This window comes from Phoenix dactylifera, unplaced genomic scaffold (genome assembly GCF_009389715.1).
Source record: "Phoenix dactylifera cultivar Barhee BC4 unplaced genomic scaffold, palm_55x_up_171113_PBpolish2nd_filt_p 001262F, whole genome shotgun sequence".
NCBI lineage: Eukaryota > Viridiplantae > Streptophyta > Magnoliopsida > Arecales > Arecaceae > Phoenix > Phoenix dactylifera.
In genome coordinates this window covers 87,775-105,599 of record NW_024068596.1, presented here as the reverse complement: position 1 = coordinate 105,599, position 17,825 = coordinate 87,775, and the positions used below count along the sequence as shown (strand labels likewise).

General features: G+C 40.2%; 2 protein-coding genes across 2 annotated transcripts; both read right to left on the bottom strand.

Annotated features, from left to right (window-relative positions):
• Positions 1-1,279: 1,279 nt before the first annotated feature.
• Positions 1,280-12,344, bottom strand: LOC120108303. The gene is made up of 7 exons (XM_039121890.1): positions 11,231-12,344; positions 10,983-11,131; positions 8,442-10,604; positions 8,208-8,256; positions 7,879-8,126; positions 7,559-7,666; positions 1,280-1,758 (listed from the first exon to the last, which is right to left on the bottom strand). The coding sequence occupies exons 1-7, from the start codon at positions 12,218-12,220 to the stop codon at positions 1,530-1,532; spliced, it is 3,936 nt and encodes a 1,311-aa protein (XP_038977818.1). The 5' UTR covers positions 12,221-12,344; the 3' UTR covers positions 1,280-1,529.
• Positions 12,330-16,845, bottom strand: LOC120108302. The gene is made up of 3 exons (XM_039121888.1): positions 16,646-16,845; positions 14,345-14,664; positions 12,330-14,026 (listed from the first exon to the last, which is right to left on the bottom strand). Exons 2-3 carry the CDS (start codon positions 14,532-14,534, stop codon positions 12,330-12,332), a joined length of 1,887 nt encoding a protein of 628 aa, XP_038977816.1. The 5' UTR covers positions 14,535-14,664; positions 16,646-16,845.
• Positions 16,846-17,825: the final 980 nt, after the last annotated feature.

Genomic DNA, 17,825 nt, shown 5'->3' with positions numbered 1-17,825 from the left:
AGCAGTTGCAAGCAGCCACGAACAGAAGATACAAAAGATCTTCGAACGATGTTAATCATAGAACTGTCATATTCTAATGCCTTTGTTTGGATGCACGGTATCAAGAGCTGTACATTGGATCCTCCACAGACGAAAATATCTCTAATAGGTCAGATACATGTCGGTCTCTTCTCGAGAAAAGCTTGAATCAAACTCGGCTTGAAGCTAAACAAACCGAAGTTTGAACTACAATACGGGCCCCGAGATTGATTTGAAGCAGAGCCAAAAAAATCAACCCAGCTCGCTTAGACTTCGCTCAATAAGATTTGGGTACATATAAACTCTATATAAATACATATTTTATATGATTGACAATTGAATTAAGATTTTAATTGGTGTATTTTTTTAAATTTTTTTGGATCAATTAAATGGTAATCTGGATACGAACCAAACCTTACATCAAGCTTGAAATCAAGAATTGAGAATTCATCATCTAATCTTCAACTGATTAAAGCTCAATATAGAATTATCAAGCATAAGCCCTTGGTCAGCTCAGTACGAAATTAACCTCGAATTGAGCTCAAAATAATGATAAACAAATCAAGCTTGACCAGACCCAAACTCGATTGAACCTCCATGGTATTAATGGGGCTAAAGCTTTGCATTTGATCACTGCCATTATATTCAAACAATTCGTGCCGGGCCACATTCAATGTTCAACTTCTTGGCTTTTTACATTTCTGTTACTCATTTTTCTTTTTCTTTTTTTTTCCTAAACTACAGTTCTGATATAGTTCTGTTACTCTTCCATAACACCGTTCTGGGAGTAATTTGCACTACAAAATTAAATGATTGGCTGGTAATAAGAAGAATGACTTATTTGGCCCTTTTAACTAGTTAATTATTCAATTTACATGGATCATATATTACCAAATTTCTGGTTCAAAGTAAATACGATTACCAAATAAATTTCTAGGAGAACCCGCCTGAAAAGGTAGCTGGTTTTGAAACTACAGGAACCTCCTCATAAGATAATCTTTTCAGCAGGTAGCACCCAAACAAGGTCGCGCTTTGAACTACCAATGTTACGCACGCATCAACAGATCGCTGAAGAAAGGAACGCCAAAAATAATGCCTCCAAGCATGTATTACCTGCCTATACCCATGTATGGCAAGATTGCAAAACTCAAGTTGATGTTGAGATTGATCATTGGGAAATGTTGAGATTGCATAACTTAGTCATTATGATGAATTCTTCTAGAAATATATAATGATGCTAGACTCTTCTGCAACTGGAAAATGAAGCGAGACCAAACCTCCTTAATTCCATGAATTTACAGAGACCTGTGCTTTGGGTAAAAGAACACACGAGGCACTGCTTTCAAAGGCGGGCACCCCTATAGGTTGCCTCAGCTTCTTCACATTATATATTGAATGTAACTACTGCCTCCCCTGTTCCATGTTTATCTATGTGCCTATGCATATTATAAATGGGGAGTAGAAAAGCATGGAGCAGGGATCAAAGGAAAAAAAATCAATCAATTAATGATCTAGAGTGATAAACAGAGCACCCCCTCAGGAAGATTTCCAGGCATGGAAAGTGCAGTAACATATCTTTGCGGAAATGTTCTACGAGGCGCATTTTCAGAAGTCGATGAGCTCTCAACTCCATCTGTGTGACTCCGACCATGAAACCTGCCTAAACGGTTGACAATAGAAAACCTTTCTAACTCCTGGCACTCTAGCCGTACATCTAACATTGAAGTCCTCCTGTCCAGTCTGATAGAGGAGAAACCATGTAAAAACAGTAGCAAGGAAATTATGATCAGAAAATCAGTATGACATAACAGAAATTTTTGAATGTTTACAGGTTCCTTTATAGCTTCAACTAATTAGATAATAAGAAAAGATCAGCACGACATTATGGAAAATTCAGATGATGGAAGGATCAAATATATCAACATAGCATATATCTTGCCAAAAAATAAAACTCGACATACAAGTAAAACTGTAAGGAGATATTGCAGATAAACTTGCAGCAAGCATGTTAAACAAAAAAAAAATCATTTAGATGACTCAGCTCTCACCACTAGTATACCTAGTACATATAACACAAGCATTGGGCATCAGGTGAAGCTCCCAAGCTGTCATGATCCTCTATAATTTACATCTACCTTCATTAAATGCACCCTATTAAATTTGTCTCCCTTCAGCCATACAGGGAACAGATCAAAATTGGACAAATAATTATTAATTCACATAAAAGTTAACGAAGGGAAATGATAACAAGATATCTAGCGATTTAACCTACATGTTTGATAGGTTGATGAAATCAAAATCATCCATCAAAAACACCCTAAAGAACTAATCTTTTTTTGAAGGAAACTCCCTCAAGAATTAATCAAGTGCATCACATGTCCCTTCACCTATACAGCAAAAAAATGAAAAAGAAAGCAAAAGACAGTGATGTTTTGCTTCAAATATGGAAAATAAAGTGGAATCCTTATCTTAAAAAGCACAAAGAAGGCAGTTAACATGAACGCTTGGCACCTTAAAATGAAAGACAATCATTACAAAACACACCCTTAATAATTTCAAGAATTACCTCTTTTCACCTTCTATACATAATTAGGCATCGTTACTCTTTCAGTAGGTCACTTGTATTGGTGTTTCAATTCTTTTTGTATTTTTTAAAAAAAGAGCATAATTTTGCAGTTTCTTTATCATCACTAGTTGGAACTTGGAAGTAAAGTTCTCTTTCATTCCCCTACATCATAGCCTCAGGACTCTTCGAGAATTTCTGGAGCTACTCTTCTAATGCTATTTGTTCCCTAATCCGACTACATATTAGAACCTCTTATTTTTTGAGATCGGACCCCCCCCAACACCCCATCACCACCACCCCTGAAAACAGAAACCACATATACAACAACAATCCCATCAACATGGTCACATAAAATCCCCAAATACTCTACATTCAACCTCACAGAGTTTCAATCCTCACCATTAACTTGAATATGGCACAACTTGAATATGGCACACCCACTTGTTGTTCTGCAGTATATGCACAGTTTTTTTGGATGACAAGGAAAAATGTTATAAGGTAAACATATGAGGGATGGCTGAGTCAATATCAAGGCTGCTGCAGGAACAGAATAAGGAAAGAACGACCTGCAATGCTGTAAATAACCTCCAAAATAATAAAGACATACATGGCCAAAAGTATAAATATAAAAAGAAGGTTAGAGCAATTGCTCATTATACCAGAAAGTGGAAACTTACCCTTGCCAAGCAACATCCACACAGCTCAGTTTCTTTTCTGATATAGGAGAGTAAATCAAATTCCACAAAAATTATCATGCCGATCTTCTACTAATGCATACCAAAGGCACACTTAGTATGCATCTCTGAAATATAAGAGACACCACAAATCTTAAGTAAAAACCAAATAGGACGTATAACAGCTTGTTCCTCCAAAGCATAGCGCTGGTGCTATATGATCTGTGTGACTAGAACTTCCATCCAGGCTCAAACAAAATGCAACCATCCATTCAAAACTGCCATACAGAAATGGCCATACACAAACTACGAAGTGCCAATGTGAATATTCAAAATTTTTTCTTGTTATATAACCATGCACAACCCTATTATCTGATCAGATCGGGAAGAAGGAAGATTTTCTTTAACCCGCTCAATTCGAATCTTTAAAAAAAAAAACTAGAAGAAAATGGAAAAATCTTGAAAGTAGGGCTTAACTCCCTTTTCTTTCATTGATCAACCACATCTCCTAAACTAAGGTACATAACTCCTATTTATAATACTAGCGAGATCCCTCCTTTCACAATTTGGGTTGGATTTCTTTCCTAGTTCGAATACAACTAGATATTCTAAAATAAATATGACTAATAGAAATACTCTTAAAAAAAGCTAAAATTTAGAAATATTCTAGAAAAAGCTAAAATTCTTGAGGAGGTAGATCTCGACTTCTACATCAACTCTGCCTTTTATCCCTTCACTTGATTCTTCTTAGATAGAAAGCTACATCCGATCAAAGTCTTATCCAAAAAGGAAACTATCAAAAAAAGCTAAATCACCCTGTTTAAGCGATTTAGCTTTCGCTAAATCAAAAGTGAAGGTGGAGAAATGCATACATCCCTATCTCGCAGTTGAACCACCTGGCTTGCTCGAAGATGGTTTCTGGTCTGGTTCTTCTTTGCTCTCGAGTCTCAGCGAACCACTTGCTTTGCTCCTGCCTCTGGACTTCGTGGTAGGGACACTCCTTGCCGTCCTTCCTCATCGATGATGAGTACGGCGACTCCTCAATATTGATATCGGTAGATTGGTCAATGGAACCAAGGAACGAGAGCTTGGCCTCTCATAAGTAGTATCGGGTTCTTGTACCATCATCACAAACTTGTTTCAAGCATTAATAAGTTACTTCGCTTGGGTAGCAGCTGCAAGGTCAATGCTACTTTGTGTTTTAGAGTCACTGATCATGAGCTCTTTTCCATCTTTTACGAGATAATACTTCTTCAGACGTCGGTAGAAAACTGCATCTCGATCCCAAAGCTACGGGCTCCTAAAAATAATCTAGCAAACATCCAAAGTAACTACTTCACAACTTACTTCGTCAATATACCTCAGTTATGGCGAATTTAAAGGTACACTGCTTGATGATCTTCAATTCGACATCCTTCTGAATCCAACAAAGAGGGTAGGAACGTGGATGAGACTTCGTTTGCAACCACAACTTCTGAACTAGATTTATAGAGACGAGGTTCTTCTAGCTTTCAGGATCTACAATAGCCTCGATGATGCTTTGCTTCAATTCCTCTTGCACCTCTAAATTTGTCTCAGTTGTCCTAGATTTCCTCGCCATCAAGCTCAATTTGAAGTCTACTTGCTCCAGCTCAATTAGCTCCTCAACCTCTACAGCATTGAGAACCACTTTTCCCTTCTTAGAATCCTCGTCCTTCTACATGTTTCTCTTCGACTACAGCTCAGGGTGAAGCTTCCAACACTTTTCTCTGATGTGTCCATGAAAGTTACAGTGATTGTAGTAATTAATATGAGTTGTGTTAACGTGCTTCGTACCTTGCTCCCCCTCCTGACCTAGAATTCCACCAATTTTTTCTGAACTTGTCGCCCTTCTTTCCTTCCCTAGGCCGATTCTTCTCCTCAATTCCCACAACCTTCAAGGTGGCTTCATTGTTTTAAACTTTATGAGAATTGCATGATCATCGATGGAGATTGCAAAAGAAATTGCTTTTTTGTGAAACTCGGTGTAGTCCTGGATAGACTGATCATGCTTCTGTCATAGGTACCGCCGCATAATACACTAATCATCCTTGTGACCTATTGGGTAGAACTGCTTCTTGATTAGACTCTTGAATTTGTTCCAGATTAAATTATACCATTATTTCTCATATACGAATTTTACCAGATAAGAGCATGGCTAGAAAGCTTGAGATGGGCAAAAGTTACTTTTTGGACACTAAAGTATCCATAAATAGTAAGGTACATCTCTGGTCTAACTAGTTATCTAGTTTGTCCGCATCAACAACCCCATCATATACAGGAATCTCAATTTGAGCTTCAACTTTAAAGAGTTGAAGAAAGACTTTTCATATATGTAGGTTGCTTATCCTCCTCGCTAAATTGTAGATCTTCATTTACAGACGTAAAAGATAGCTTTGCAACAGAAATTGGTGCTTGTGTTAAAGGTATCGCCAATCTGGAGAGGACTTTGGTGAGTTGGGCAATCTTCTCTTCTAGTTGTATGAGACATCCCTTCATCTCATCATCCATCAAGAAAGAACTAACAGCCATATTCGCCTTTATCCTTCGATGTACTTGAAGCACGAATAGACCTTCTCCTGATTGCTTGTATTACTCGCACATTTGGACCATAAACTAGGACCCACAAATGTAGAGGACCGACGCTCTGATACCAACTTAATCTGATCGAAGAGAAGAAAAATCTCCTTCAACTCGCTCAACTAGAAGATGGAAGAATTTCGAAATAGAGCTTAAGTCTTCTTTTCTTTTATTGATCATCCCCATACCTAAATTTAGGTATATAGCCCCTATTTATAATACTAGCGAGATCCCCCTTTCACAATGAGTTGGATTTCTCTCCTAGTTCAAATAAAACTAGGTATTCTAAAATAGATATGACTAATAGAAATATTTTAGAAAAAACTAAAATTTAAAAATATACTAAAAAAGCTAAATTTCTTAAAGAAGTAGATCTCAATCTCTACATCAACTCTACCTTCTATTGTTCCGTCTGATTCTTTTCGGATAAAGAACGACGCCCAATCGAAGTCTTACCCAAAAAATCTTTCGGTTCGACCAGCCCGTTTTAGAGCTAAAAGATAAAATTGTCCCGATTCAACCTCCTAGGAGGTTGGCCCAAAGTTATTCATCTTAAAAAACTACCTAATTTCAAAAAAAAAATTATTTTAATCAAGCATCGTATAACCAAGTTATCGCCTTCGAAAGTTTGGTTTGTGACTCGGCTTCACGATGCGGCGCATCTCGCTCTTAAACCCTGATCACCCCTTCTCCTAGTAGTCAAAGTGGTCCACATCGAGTCTAAAGATCCTTCTGAATCATCTTCAAATCATGTAATCAAAACTTTAATTATATTCTCTGTCACCACCATCCATAAACATCATAATTGGTCATCCTTGAAATTGCTTTAAGAAATTAGGCTTCTCCCTCTTCACATAAGCAAAAGATCGGCTTTAACAAAACTTGCCTAGTTTGAATTTGGGTTTAAGCAATCTACTTTCAGATTTTAAAAACCATTTCAAAAAGAAATACAAACAATTATCCAAGTACTTGATACTAGTTAAAAAAAAATTTCCTAAGTTTTCAGAAGAAAATGGAATCATACCCACATGCTTGGGAAAATTGCATCGAAAATGTTTTTCTCCCAGGAACATAGTCAGGGCAAGACTTAAAAAAAAGACAAAATAAGCTCTCTAATAATTAAATGTAACACCAAACCAGACAACAAGGGGTTTAAAATACTGAGGTACAGGCACACACCCTGGTAATTAGTCACCCACATACATTACAGGGGGTACAAGCTGTACATACCAAGCAGTAAGTGTCCATAATGAACAGAACATAGACCCATGTTAAAAGGGAAATTTGATTATAACCAACTAACAAGCAATTTTGTCAAAAGGATAAAAAAATTGTCATAGCATATTGATTATTGATCAAAGTGCAAGTCATCAAAAAAAAGGAAAAAAGATGCACAAGGAGTCTATAATACAATATACTAGGATCTCATATATATGGAGATTTACTGATGTTCGACTGACGAATACAGGAAGACTGATCTAATTACACAGATATCATAGCAGCAAAGCTAATACTAACCTTCCAAATAACTGAAGCCAGGTAAATGATTGAATCAAACACATATTTACGTATATTAGTCACAAAAGAAGGTGGTAGCATATGCACAGGAGTCATTAGTACAATCATAACAAAGCACATCAACATGACAGCAGGAAGGAAAAGAGAGAATTTTCCATAAGAAACCACTGAAAATTGTTCATACCTTAAGAATTCACTTTCCAGCCTCTTCGATCTTCCAATAAAGTTCTCTACAACTTTTGAGTAAATGCTGTCTCCCACTTTCTCCGAAGTCCTATGTTTTTCAGATATCCTGTAAAATTAGGGGAAAACATAACTGCCTTTAATGACCATGGTTTTGTCAAAGGTTTCTGTAGAAAATAAATGCATCCATATGACATTTCTTCAAATAAAAGAGCAGTTAAAACGAGCATATTATCCGTACTTCGCATGTTAGCTAAAGCAATTTAGCATCTAGAAATCATACTACTTCGTTCATTTTCTAAAGGGCATCGACATCCTTACATCTTTTCCTTGTCTAACTGCACACAAGAATCACATCCTGAGGAAGCAATCAAGCTGCATGCATCTCCTAGTGCTGATTTAGCAACACAGTATGTCACACTTTCATAAGCTGAAGGGGACTCTGCTTTAAGAATTGCAGCAGGTATGGCCGGAAGAAGCTGCTGCATTAGCTGAGTTGTAAGGATTAGTCTTCTTCTTGGTTGAGGCACTGGCAAACCATCCTCTAACATTTCAGCTTCATCCTCCACCTATAATCAAAAACTAAGCCATGTAAAGAATACAATTCAAAAATAGGAACTAACAGCTATCAAAATGGACAATTCACAAACCTTTTCAGTTAACCTATTAGAAGCTTGAGCCCAATGCAGCTCTGCCATGCTGTAGACAATTTAAAAAATTTGTTTGTTAGAAAGATCGCAAAGAAATCACATTGCTCCCGAGAATGGAAAAAAGAAAATGAAGTACGCCAACATTCCAATAAAGCATCTGCCTTTTCTGTTCCAAAAAGTAGACAGAAGTAGTAGTGCTTATCAGACAAAGTTGACACTGATGGAAAGTACCACCTGATAGTTTGCAGCCTTCGTGAACCTTGTGCAACCTCTTTATGCCATGGTAGAAGCTCTGATGTTGCACTTTTACGCTTCTTCAGTCTTGGAACCATATCATGGTCCATGACATTAGAAGGCAGGCAACTAGGAGAAGATTCACTGGCAGCTACAGTTGTGGCTAATGTGCTTCGCCCAAGATCGCCAACCTGACTTGTATCCATTCTTTGAGCCACTTCAGTACCACTATCCATGCTCCCAGAAACTTTTGGGAAATAATACTGCTGCGTGGCAGGTTTCACACTCCTCTGGCCATCATACATTGCAAGAATCTGACCATTTTTGTAGGTTCCATACTGTTCAAACCAGGAGGAAGCCATCTGAGGACTAATCTGTGGGCGCTCGCTTCCCCCTATTAAATCTGATGGAGAACATTTAGTAAGAGAGTGCATGTGAGTTTGAAGATCATGACATCCCACAACACGTACATCCTGAGAAGAAGCTTCTCTACCGGGGAGCTGGGAACATGCGCTCGCACTTCTCTCTTCATTATCCCTTGAAGCAAAGCTTAGCATTTTGACATCTGATGAGAAGGAACTGTGTGAAGCTGCACCCAATTCATTATCTGCAGGAACCCTGAAGACCGCATTCTGTCCACAAACAATGCCTTGACCTGCTTTCCAGTCCATCTGTAAAGCATCAGAACCAAAATCTGCCCCTTTAAGCCTTTTCCCAACCCTCTTGCTTGGATCAGAATCAGCACCCTTCATGGCTTGCATCTGATGCAGTAGAGAGTAAGTTTGCTGTTGAACTTCTGAAGGTTTTGAAGTGCGCCCATGCAACCCAACATCACTGCTAGAAGAAGCAGCATTTGCGTGAGGAACACATACTGTCTGTAGGTTATGTGCTGAGTCCTGCCCATGTTTTCCCTTGCTGGCATCTTGCTGATGCAGACGGACCAAGGATGAAATGGAAACAGCAGAACTTCCTTCTAACAGATGCTTTTGTGTTGGTTCTTGCCCTTGAGATACATCGCCTGCCTTAGTAGCAACATCCACCCTCTCGCAAGGTACTTGTTGCAAGGAACCATCCATGACTGCATGTTCCTCTCCTTCAGTGGCTTGTTGTGATTTGACATAACATGTACCAGACTCAGATGGAACATTTTCTCCCCTATGTTTTTGATCATCCACCTTCTGCAGGCCCCACAATCCAGTATGCCTATTATTTGATAAACTCATGGACTGAAATATAGCAGAAGTAAGATTGTGAGGCTGGACACCAGCTAGATGTTGAGCTGGTACATTTGTCCATACATGATGCGACATTTTTGAGAAGCCAGCTTGCTGAGGCATCCCTGATGTAGAAGGTTGTGACCCTGATCCAGGTTCTACTACAGGGAGTGGCTGGCCTGAACTTCTAGTACGAGAAAAGCCTGCATCCATTGGTTGGGAATGATCTGTCTGTGCTGAATAAAATGATGAAGCAGCAGGTGCATGAGTATCAGCAGAGGAAGAAAGCCTGGAAGATGGAATTCTTCCAGCCAGATTAGGCACTGATGTCTGGAAAGATCGATCAGCCATAGCTCTGTCATGTGATTCACGTGGCTGTCCAAGAAGAGGAACATTTTTAGCAAATGAATTTACATTAGCTTGATTGCCAAGAGAAAAATTTGCAGATTGCCCCACTGTTTTATTTCCAGATGCTCCAGATATGTGGTGTTGCTGCTCCTGCTGTTGGAACTGAATTCCCGTTTGAGAAAGATCTGAAGCAGCTGCTGCCGGTGAGTTGACCTGACTATACGATGTTGATGTTTCCATGCATGTCTGTCCAGATACACTGCACCTAGTGTCCCAATTTTCTATTTGAGATGCTTCATGAGGCAGAGGTCGAACTGAAGCTGTAGAAGCTAACCATGTTCGATCCTTAGTCCCTCTCACATGGTCAAGTTGCCTACTACTAAAATCACGTAAGGAAGTCTGAGAAGGCTGGTTTGAAACTGGCTGCCGTTGTGATGGTGGGGCCAATCGTAATCCAAAACCTTGCGAGGCAGAAGACTGAATAACTTGAGGATGAGAAGCACAGATATCAGAAGCAGCTGCTTCGGGTACATCAGATGCAGCAATAGCTTTGCCATCCCTTGACTGGTCCACCTTGTGAAGAAGCTCAAGCATTTCCTGACTGCATTTAGAAAGATATGCAGTGTGAGGAATGGCCAATACCAAAGCCAGAAACGGGCTCTAATCATTATGCATGGCAATGATAAATTGCTTATCCCAAAATATTGGGAAATGCAATAAGTGAAAAGCATAAAGGATGCTAAGTCATGTACAAATGACATAATGGAAGTTTTCATATAAAATTATCAGTGAGATCTGAAGCATTCTCCTGGCCATTGTACGTTTATCGAATGTGCAACAAAAGAGTAAAACAAGTGGAGCATTGTTCAATGTCAATAATAAGATTTATGCATGTAGACATCTGGAATGAGGTTCAAGTGAAAAGATCATAACAAGGTAATTGGGTTAAGTAGCAATATCTCTAGCTACTACCACTTACCTTGTTTGACCAATTCCTTTATTCTGGGAATTTAGAGCAGCTGATCCACCGAAGGAATTAGATCCAGTTGAGTCATATCTAGGTACAGTAGCTCTAGATTGTATGTCCTCGGCTCCTTTTGAATTTTTCTGTACACTAGCAAAGTTTCCCTGTAAATGAAAAAGTATCATTAACACCTCCTGAAATAAAGAGGTTTGACGAAGTATCATCAGTGATAAAATCAACTCGCACATAAAATGCATCAGTACCTTTGCCATACCAATAACATTGTTCGAAACAACTGGGCCAGCAAACTGTGAGTACCCAATATATCTTTGCTCATGATTTGATCCTCGGATGACTGACTGAGGCAGACCCTGAGGATATGATGCCTGCAACTGAAGGATAGAAGGTTGGACATTGATCCCCATACTTCCCATTTGGTGATATTGAAGCCTGTGGGAACCAGGAGTTCGTTGCTCAGAGTGACTAAATGATTTTTGGCTGCCACTAACCAAAGCACGGGTGTCATTTTCAGTTAACAAGGAGCTCTCTCTTGCAGCACCTCCACCACTGCTATGCTGCCCAAAATTTAAATGGTTTGACATATATTCTTCATTGGAAACTGTTTTTGGATGCTCGTGCTTGCTGTCATAGGTTTCGACCAATTCTTTTCCGGTGTTATTTATGGTTGATTCCCACGCTTGTGATCTGCTGCTTTTATTATACTGGTTTCCTTCCGCATTTACATTACTTGCAGAATTTATAAAGGAATCAAGGGCAACATGTTTTCCACGATCAATCTGATGTCTATTAACTAGATGCTGATTCATTTCCTGATTCACTCTCAAAGTACCCGAATTCATAACAGCAGCTACACTGCCCGTGAAAGAAGTGTCACTTTGCATCTGGGGACTACTAATATCAGATTTCATTGGCTCCAGTCCACCCATCGGAGTCACTTGATTTCCACCAACCTTCCACATACTGCCATCATAACACCTTTCGACATCCATGATTCTGTTTGCGTTATTGCTCTCACCATACTTAGTGTCATCATTGTTACCAAGTGAATCTGTGATGTTCCAGCTATTTGGCTTGTTACTTGATTGACTAGTAGTATTCAACAAAGGCATGTTTTGTTGGTGAGTCCAGACACCCTGCATGTTATGCGATTTGGACTCCACTGTTGCATAACATGAATTGTTCTCCAGCTGCCCAAGTGTTTGCCCAGTCCCAACACCATTATTTGTTTGCATTTGTGCATGGAGGACACCCTCCAGAAATTGCTTCTGATTGTGGTTATGAAGAGACTGTTTGTCCTGTGTTTCTCTAGTTGACTGCTGAAAGGACTCATGGGAAGAAGCTTCAGCTGGTACCCCTGTCATTTTGTTCATATGCTGATGTAAATGAATGCTGAAAACCAGGGGCAGTAGAATGGCTTGTGCTTGCATCAGCATTGTTAAACAAAGGCAAAGGTCTTGAAGATAAATAAGGTGCACTCTGCAGGTTATTGTCATCCCATGTTACTTGCGGCTTCCCATTGTCATTAGATACGGTTGAATGGTTTCTAGTAGAGGATTCTGTTTTGTGGAAACTCAAGCCACTCCATTCTTCCTGAAGTCCCTTCTCACTACTGGAAACTTGGACAGCCTCCTGCATAAGGGCACTCCAACTGCCACTCTGGACAGATGAAAATGCACCAATATAATCATTGTCCGAAGAATTTCCATGCAGATAGCCTCCCGTGCAAGAGTTAACATTCCTTCCAAAAGAAAATCCCCAGTTGTCATCATCATCAGTACCAAATAAGAGCTTCTGTTCTGTTGGATCTAGACTAGCCTCATCAGAAGAAAGTCCTACTTGTGCTGGTTTTTCCTGCAAGTTACCAGACAAATCAGCTTGCTCCTGAGTACCTTGAAAATTCTGAAGCTGAACACCGCGCTGCAAATGATTCATTTGCTGAAGATTGCCTGATGCAGCACCACTACTTACCCTCTGCACTGAAGCATTCCCAAACAAACGTTTTTCCTGAAAGCTGTGTGTAGAAATTGAAATATTATCCTGCAAACAAGCTTGTTCAGGAATACCCCGACTACTTTGAAAAGAATTAAGCGGATCTGAATGAATTGACACCTTTTCTGCTTGGATCCCACCTGCCTTAGTCATCACATCAGTGCTATCACTAGGCATCCCTTGGAACTGAGAATATTGATTCATCTGTGCTCTGCTGCTGGAGACTGGCATACCATACAGAGACTGGTCAAGCTTCTGTGGAACAAACCCCATGGTCTGCATTGCTTGGCCTTGGTCATTTGGAAACATCCTACCATTTGTCAAATTTTGCATGGCAGGAGAGCCACTGGGTTGTATCCAGTTCATGTTACCAGCAACAAACATCTGAGAATTGCTAGGCATTTTGGACTCACCTCCCACAAAGTTATTTGACCACACATAGTTAGATGCATCATTGACGGGCATTTCGTTAGCAAGAGCCGGAAATTGATTGGTCGCTGCTGGCTTCGCAGCAGCAGATAACTGGCTAAGTGGATTCTGCTGCCTTTCCCCTTGATCCAGCTGCTGAAGTTGCTGCTGTCTCTGAAGCTCTTGTAGCTGCTTGTACATCAATTGCTGTTGCCATAACTGCATGTTGTTAAAACCCAGCTGCTGCCTTAGATGAGGTTGTGATGTTCCAAGGTGGCGGCTCCTAATGAGCTGCTGTTGACTATTACAAAAGTCAAAATTAACAGGAGCCTGGGCAACCTCTGGTGTTTCTGAATTTCTTATAAGACCCGAACTGTGTAGAGGAGCATTACCCTGCTGTGCACTAAAAGTAGCTACGCCTCTAAATGCAGTATTGTGCCTATCAGAAAAAGAATTATCCTCTACAAACTCTGCCTGGTTGGGCCTTGTTTGAATATCTTGAGAACCATGCATAAATCCTTTCAAATCTAACTGTTGGTTTCCAGGTTGACTGTTACCAAAATCTGGAATTGGATTTATCTGAGTGATATTCACACCAAAAGACAATTGAGAAGTTAGCCTGATATTTGCCCTATCAGAATCTGAAGATAAAAAAAACCAAACAAAAAAATATATTTTACAACAATATGAAGAAATGGGTTTTGTAACCACTAAACATGAATGTTTTGTGGAGGGGCGAAATATTTATTTATTTCTCCTCTTCCACTCATTTTAAAGACAGCCCATGAGAAAACACAGGTACATACAATTAAGACTGTATCAAAGATGGCCTACTTACTAAAAAAACATCAAGATGCCATATGGCTGCAATGTCACTGAAGTTTAAGAGCTGCAACAATTGGATGCTGAATCTGATTCTAAGGAGGACAAATTCAAGAGAACAATTAATAGGCACATACCTATAGACTGAACAGTGGAATTTCTTGAATTAACATTCAGAGGTATTACACTCTGGCTTTGAATTCCAGCCCGTGAATTACTATTGAAATTCGGCCAACTTCCATTTCCAATTTCAGATGGATGATGCTGGGATGCGTTGTCTTCCTTAACAAAGTAGTGGACCTCTTCAGTAAATTCATTCCCAGGCATAGAGAGTCCAGCCTCCACCAAACAAACCTTATAAACACAAATTTTCCACAAATTATGGATGCATTATATGACAGGTGATGTCCTGCTAGCAGATACTTCCCTGCTCAAGTCCACCCCTAGGATGTCAACTCTGTGAAACAATATGAACAGAATGATTTGAGATAAATTAATGATCAATAAAATTGCATTGAGCAAAAGTATGTGGGGCAAAAATGATGTGGTGACCAGTTAATTATGGCAGATGAAAGCAGAAATAAAGAATCCATGATAACAAGTCAAGAAATGGGAATTATGATGTCACCATACTTTTCATGTAGCTGCATCACGAAAAGTACAAGCAGAAAAAAAAAGACAGAATGACACTTAGACAAACTTAACATTGTCCCTTGATATCCAGCATTTACTTACAACATATCAACAATTCTCATGTGAGTGCAAGTTAAATCATAGAATACAACTAAAAAGCAAGATCTAAGTAGGAGGTGGCTTGTAATGGTTTAAACTTAGAACAAACGATCATTTAATATTGGATGGCTTAAATAATTTGGCACTTTCTTCTCAACACAGGATATTTATTCAACATTTACAGAAAAAATGATAACCATAAGAAAAGTTGTCACAAGACATACACAAAGTGATCACCACGATGATCTAATCTAAAAGGTAAAAAAAAGGTACTCGGGCAATAAAGTGGCACACAGATAGGAGGTAGTATGAATCTATGGGGAAAAACAGAGCACGTTAATTGGTCAGAAAGATTTATCTGTCTATATTTTAGTTTTAAAAAGAAATGAATATCAAACCCTTTAATCCATTACTAAAAAATACAATGGAATGAGGAAGTCTAGCAAACAGCATACTGTTCCATTCTTAAACACAAAATCTATAACTTTTGTGTAAAAAGGGTCCTACAGGCTCATAACAAGAGTTCTCTTCTCAGGTTGCTGATCTTTGCAGGAAGAGTGTGAGTTTGTGTTCTAAGTTTCTGCTCTTGAGATCTGGTTTTGAGCTACCCATGAAACCTTTGAAGATGGTAAATGGACTTGGCACAGAGTTTTTAAGATAATTTTGCGTAAGACTAACTGCTGAAATGCTAGTACGAAATTTATTTGGCGGAGGAGATGCAGTTTAAAGTACCTAATAAATAATATCAAGCATTCGTTGGTTTCACAATGCAGGTCACCAATTAATACAAGTAGAGGACAAGCCATAAGTTATGAGGTGAGTTAGTGGGAAATAAAGCTGAAAGACAAAATTTTGACAAATAGGATAGCCCCAGAACCCAAAGAATCTAACTCAATCAAGATATTTAAGTTTCCAAATTTATATACGTCTGCTCCTGATACCATTTCATGAACGCTTCATCTGCCCACTTATGATGCGTACTCTAACAAGACACCATCGTCAGGAATCATGTCCCCCCGCACCAGAACAGTTTATTTCAGTAACAAGTCAAGCTCAAAACGAGCTATCCAAATCCTTAAAAAGAAAGAACAGCATTATAAGGTAAGTAGAAGTCCAACCTCTCATCCACACTCTTAAATCAATCTCAAACCCCGGGCTCCAAAAGCCGCACACATGATCTTTAGCTGCTACTAATTTCCAAACCAATTCGCATGCAAAAAGTCTAAGACCCAAATATATACGCTCCTCCTAGTGTATCAACCCCGAAGCATCAAAATCTCGGGCATATCTAACCATCGAAGACGCAAAAAGAAACTCCCTTCCCCCCCTCCCATTTGAACAACACCGCGCAAAGGTACAAACGGGCAAAATCCCACAAACCCTAGAACAGATACTCCGTGCGCAGCCCACTCCCCACACCCCAAAACCCCACCCCACCACTACTCCAACCTCCAACCGAGCCCCACGAAGCAAAACTCCAAGCTCCCTCCCAACAACCCCGGACCAAATCCAGCCCAGACGCTCAAGATTCCCAATTTCCCCGCCCTATTCGGATGCGTAAGCAAAACGAGACAGCAAAACGAACTAAAACAGAGAATCTAGCAAGCACACGAGGCGAAAGCCCTAGATTGATCGCCCGGCGACGGGGGCGGGCGATCCGGGGGGCGAAAATTGGGGGATTTGCAGAACAACAGAGCGGGACTTACTCGGATGGGCGGAGATCTCTCCGTGAATGGCGATCGAATCGGGGTTCCTTCAATCTAGGGCTAGGATTTCGTTAGTTCTCCCGGCTAGGGTTAGGGTTCCAGAGGCAGGAGGGCGATGGCCTTCGAAGCTGCGATACGCTACGAGCTAGGAGAAAGAGAGAGAGAGAGGGGAGGGGGGGAGGGGAAGGGGGTTTGGTTTCTCGGACCGTGCGGGGTGGCAAAGATAAAGTAGAGGCATCGTGCGAACATTTCAACGTACTGAGGGGGAGACGCCCGGCCTCGGTCCGAACCGGGAGGCTCCGACCCCCGAGCCGTCCAGGCTCGGAATAGAACCGGGGAACCATTTTTATCTTCTTTACTTATATCGGGAAAAGGATCCGATGTTCCCCCAATCTCCACCGTCCGTTCCGTGTTCCCCGGGCTCTCCGATCGTCGTACCCTCAACGAAGGAACCCATCGAATTTTCTATGCGGGAAGAGAATCTGCCGCTCATTAAAGCTCCGAGATTTGTACTTCCGAATTTCGAGGCGTTGCTGATGGTAGGTGACATGTCGCGCAGAGGAATCTTGCGCGGAGCCTCGAACGGGGGAAATGGTTGCGAGCAGAAAAGACAAAAAGGTCTCCATCTTCCGCTGGACACCATAATTGCTTAGCCATCCGTAAATCTGGACCGTCCAATTGATGGTTTCCGTAATTTGATTTCGGGAATCGGTTATATACGTTTATGGGACCTGTGCAGGACTCACATCGTGGTGTGGGGTTTTTTTACGAGAGGCTTCTTTCGGCGTTGACGGTTTGGTTTGGGGAGACGGAGTTCGTAACGGACGTTAGGGGAGGATAGGTTGGATGGATGACAGTGCCGTACTACCATTGGGAGGCGAGCCCTTCAGTACCGGTTCCGTTCAAACCGGTCAGTGAACCGGAAAGTGGAACTACTGTTGAAGTCAAGGTTTTTCTGACTCCTTTTCTCTTACCACTTTACTTGTTTCTTAATTGGTTTTTTGTATCCGCTGATAACTTCTACTATTTTTACCGGAACGGTGGTGAGTAAAAGGTTGAAAATGGATTTAATCATCACTGGATACCAACAATATTCATATTTATATCTATTTTTAGCTAATAAATATAAATATTGATTGAAATTTGAAAAGTGATAGTACAAATATAAATATTAATATAA

What these genes read in the sequence shown, in the direction of transcription:
- LOC120108303 (XM_039121890.1), bottom strand. Translation starts at nt 12,220, where the DNA reads ATGCAAACAAATAATGGTGTTGGGACTGGGCAAACACTTGGGCAGCTG. An exon ending in AAAGGAATTGGTCAAACAAG is followed by an intron (nt 10,605 to 10,982) that starts GTAAGTGGTAGT and finishes TTCTAAATGCAG; the next exon opens with TCAGGAAATGCTTGAGCTTC. An exon ending in CGAAGGCTGCAAACTATCAG is followed by an intron (nt 8,257 to 8,441) that starts GTGGTACTTTCC and finishes AATTGTCTACAG; the next exon opens with CATGGCAGAGCTGCATTGGG.
- LOC120108302 (XM_039121888.1), bottom strand. Translation starts at nt 14,534, where the DNA reads ATGCCTGGGAATGAATTTACTGAAGAGGTCCACTACTTTGTTAAGGAA. An exon ending in TTCCACTGTTCAGTCTATAG is followed by an intron (nt 14,027 to 14,344) that starts GTATGTGCCTAT and finishes TTTTATCTTCAG; the next exon opens with ATTCTGATAGGGCAAATATC.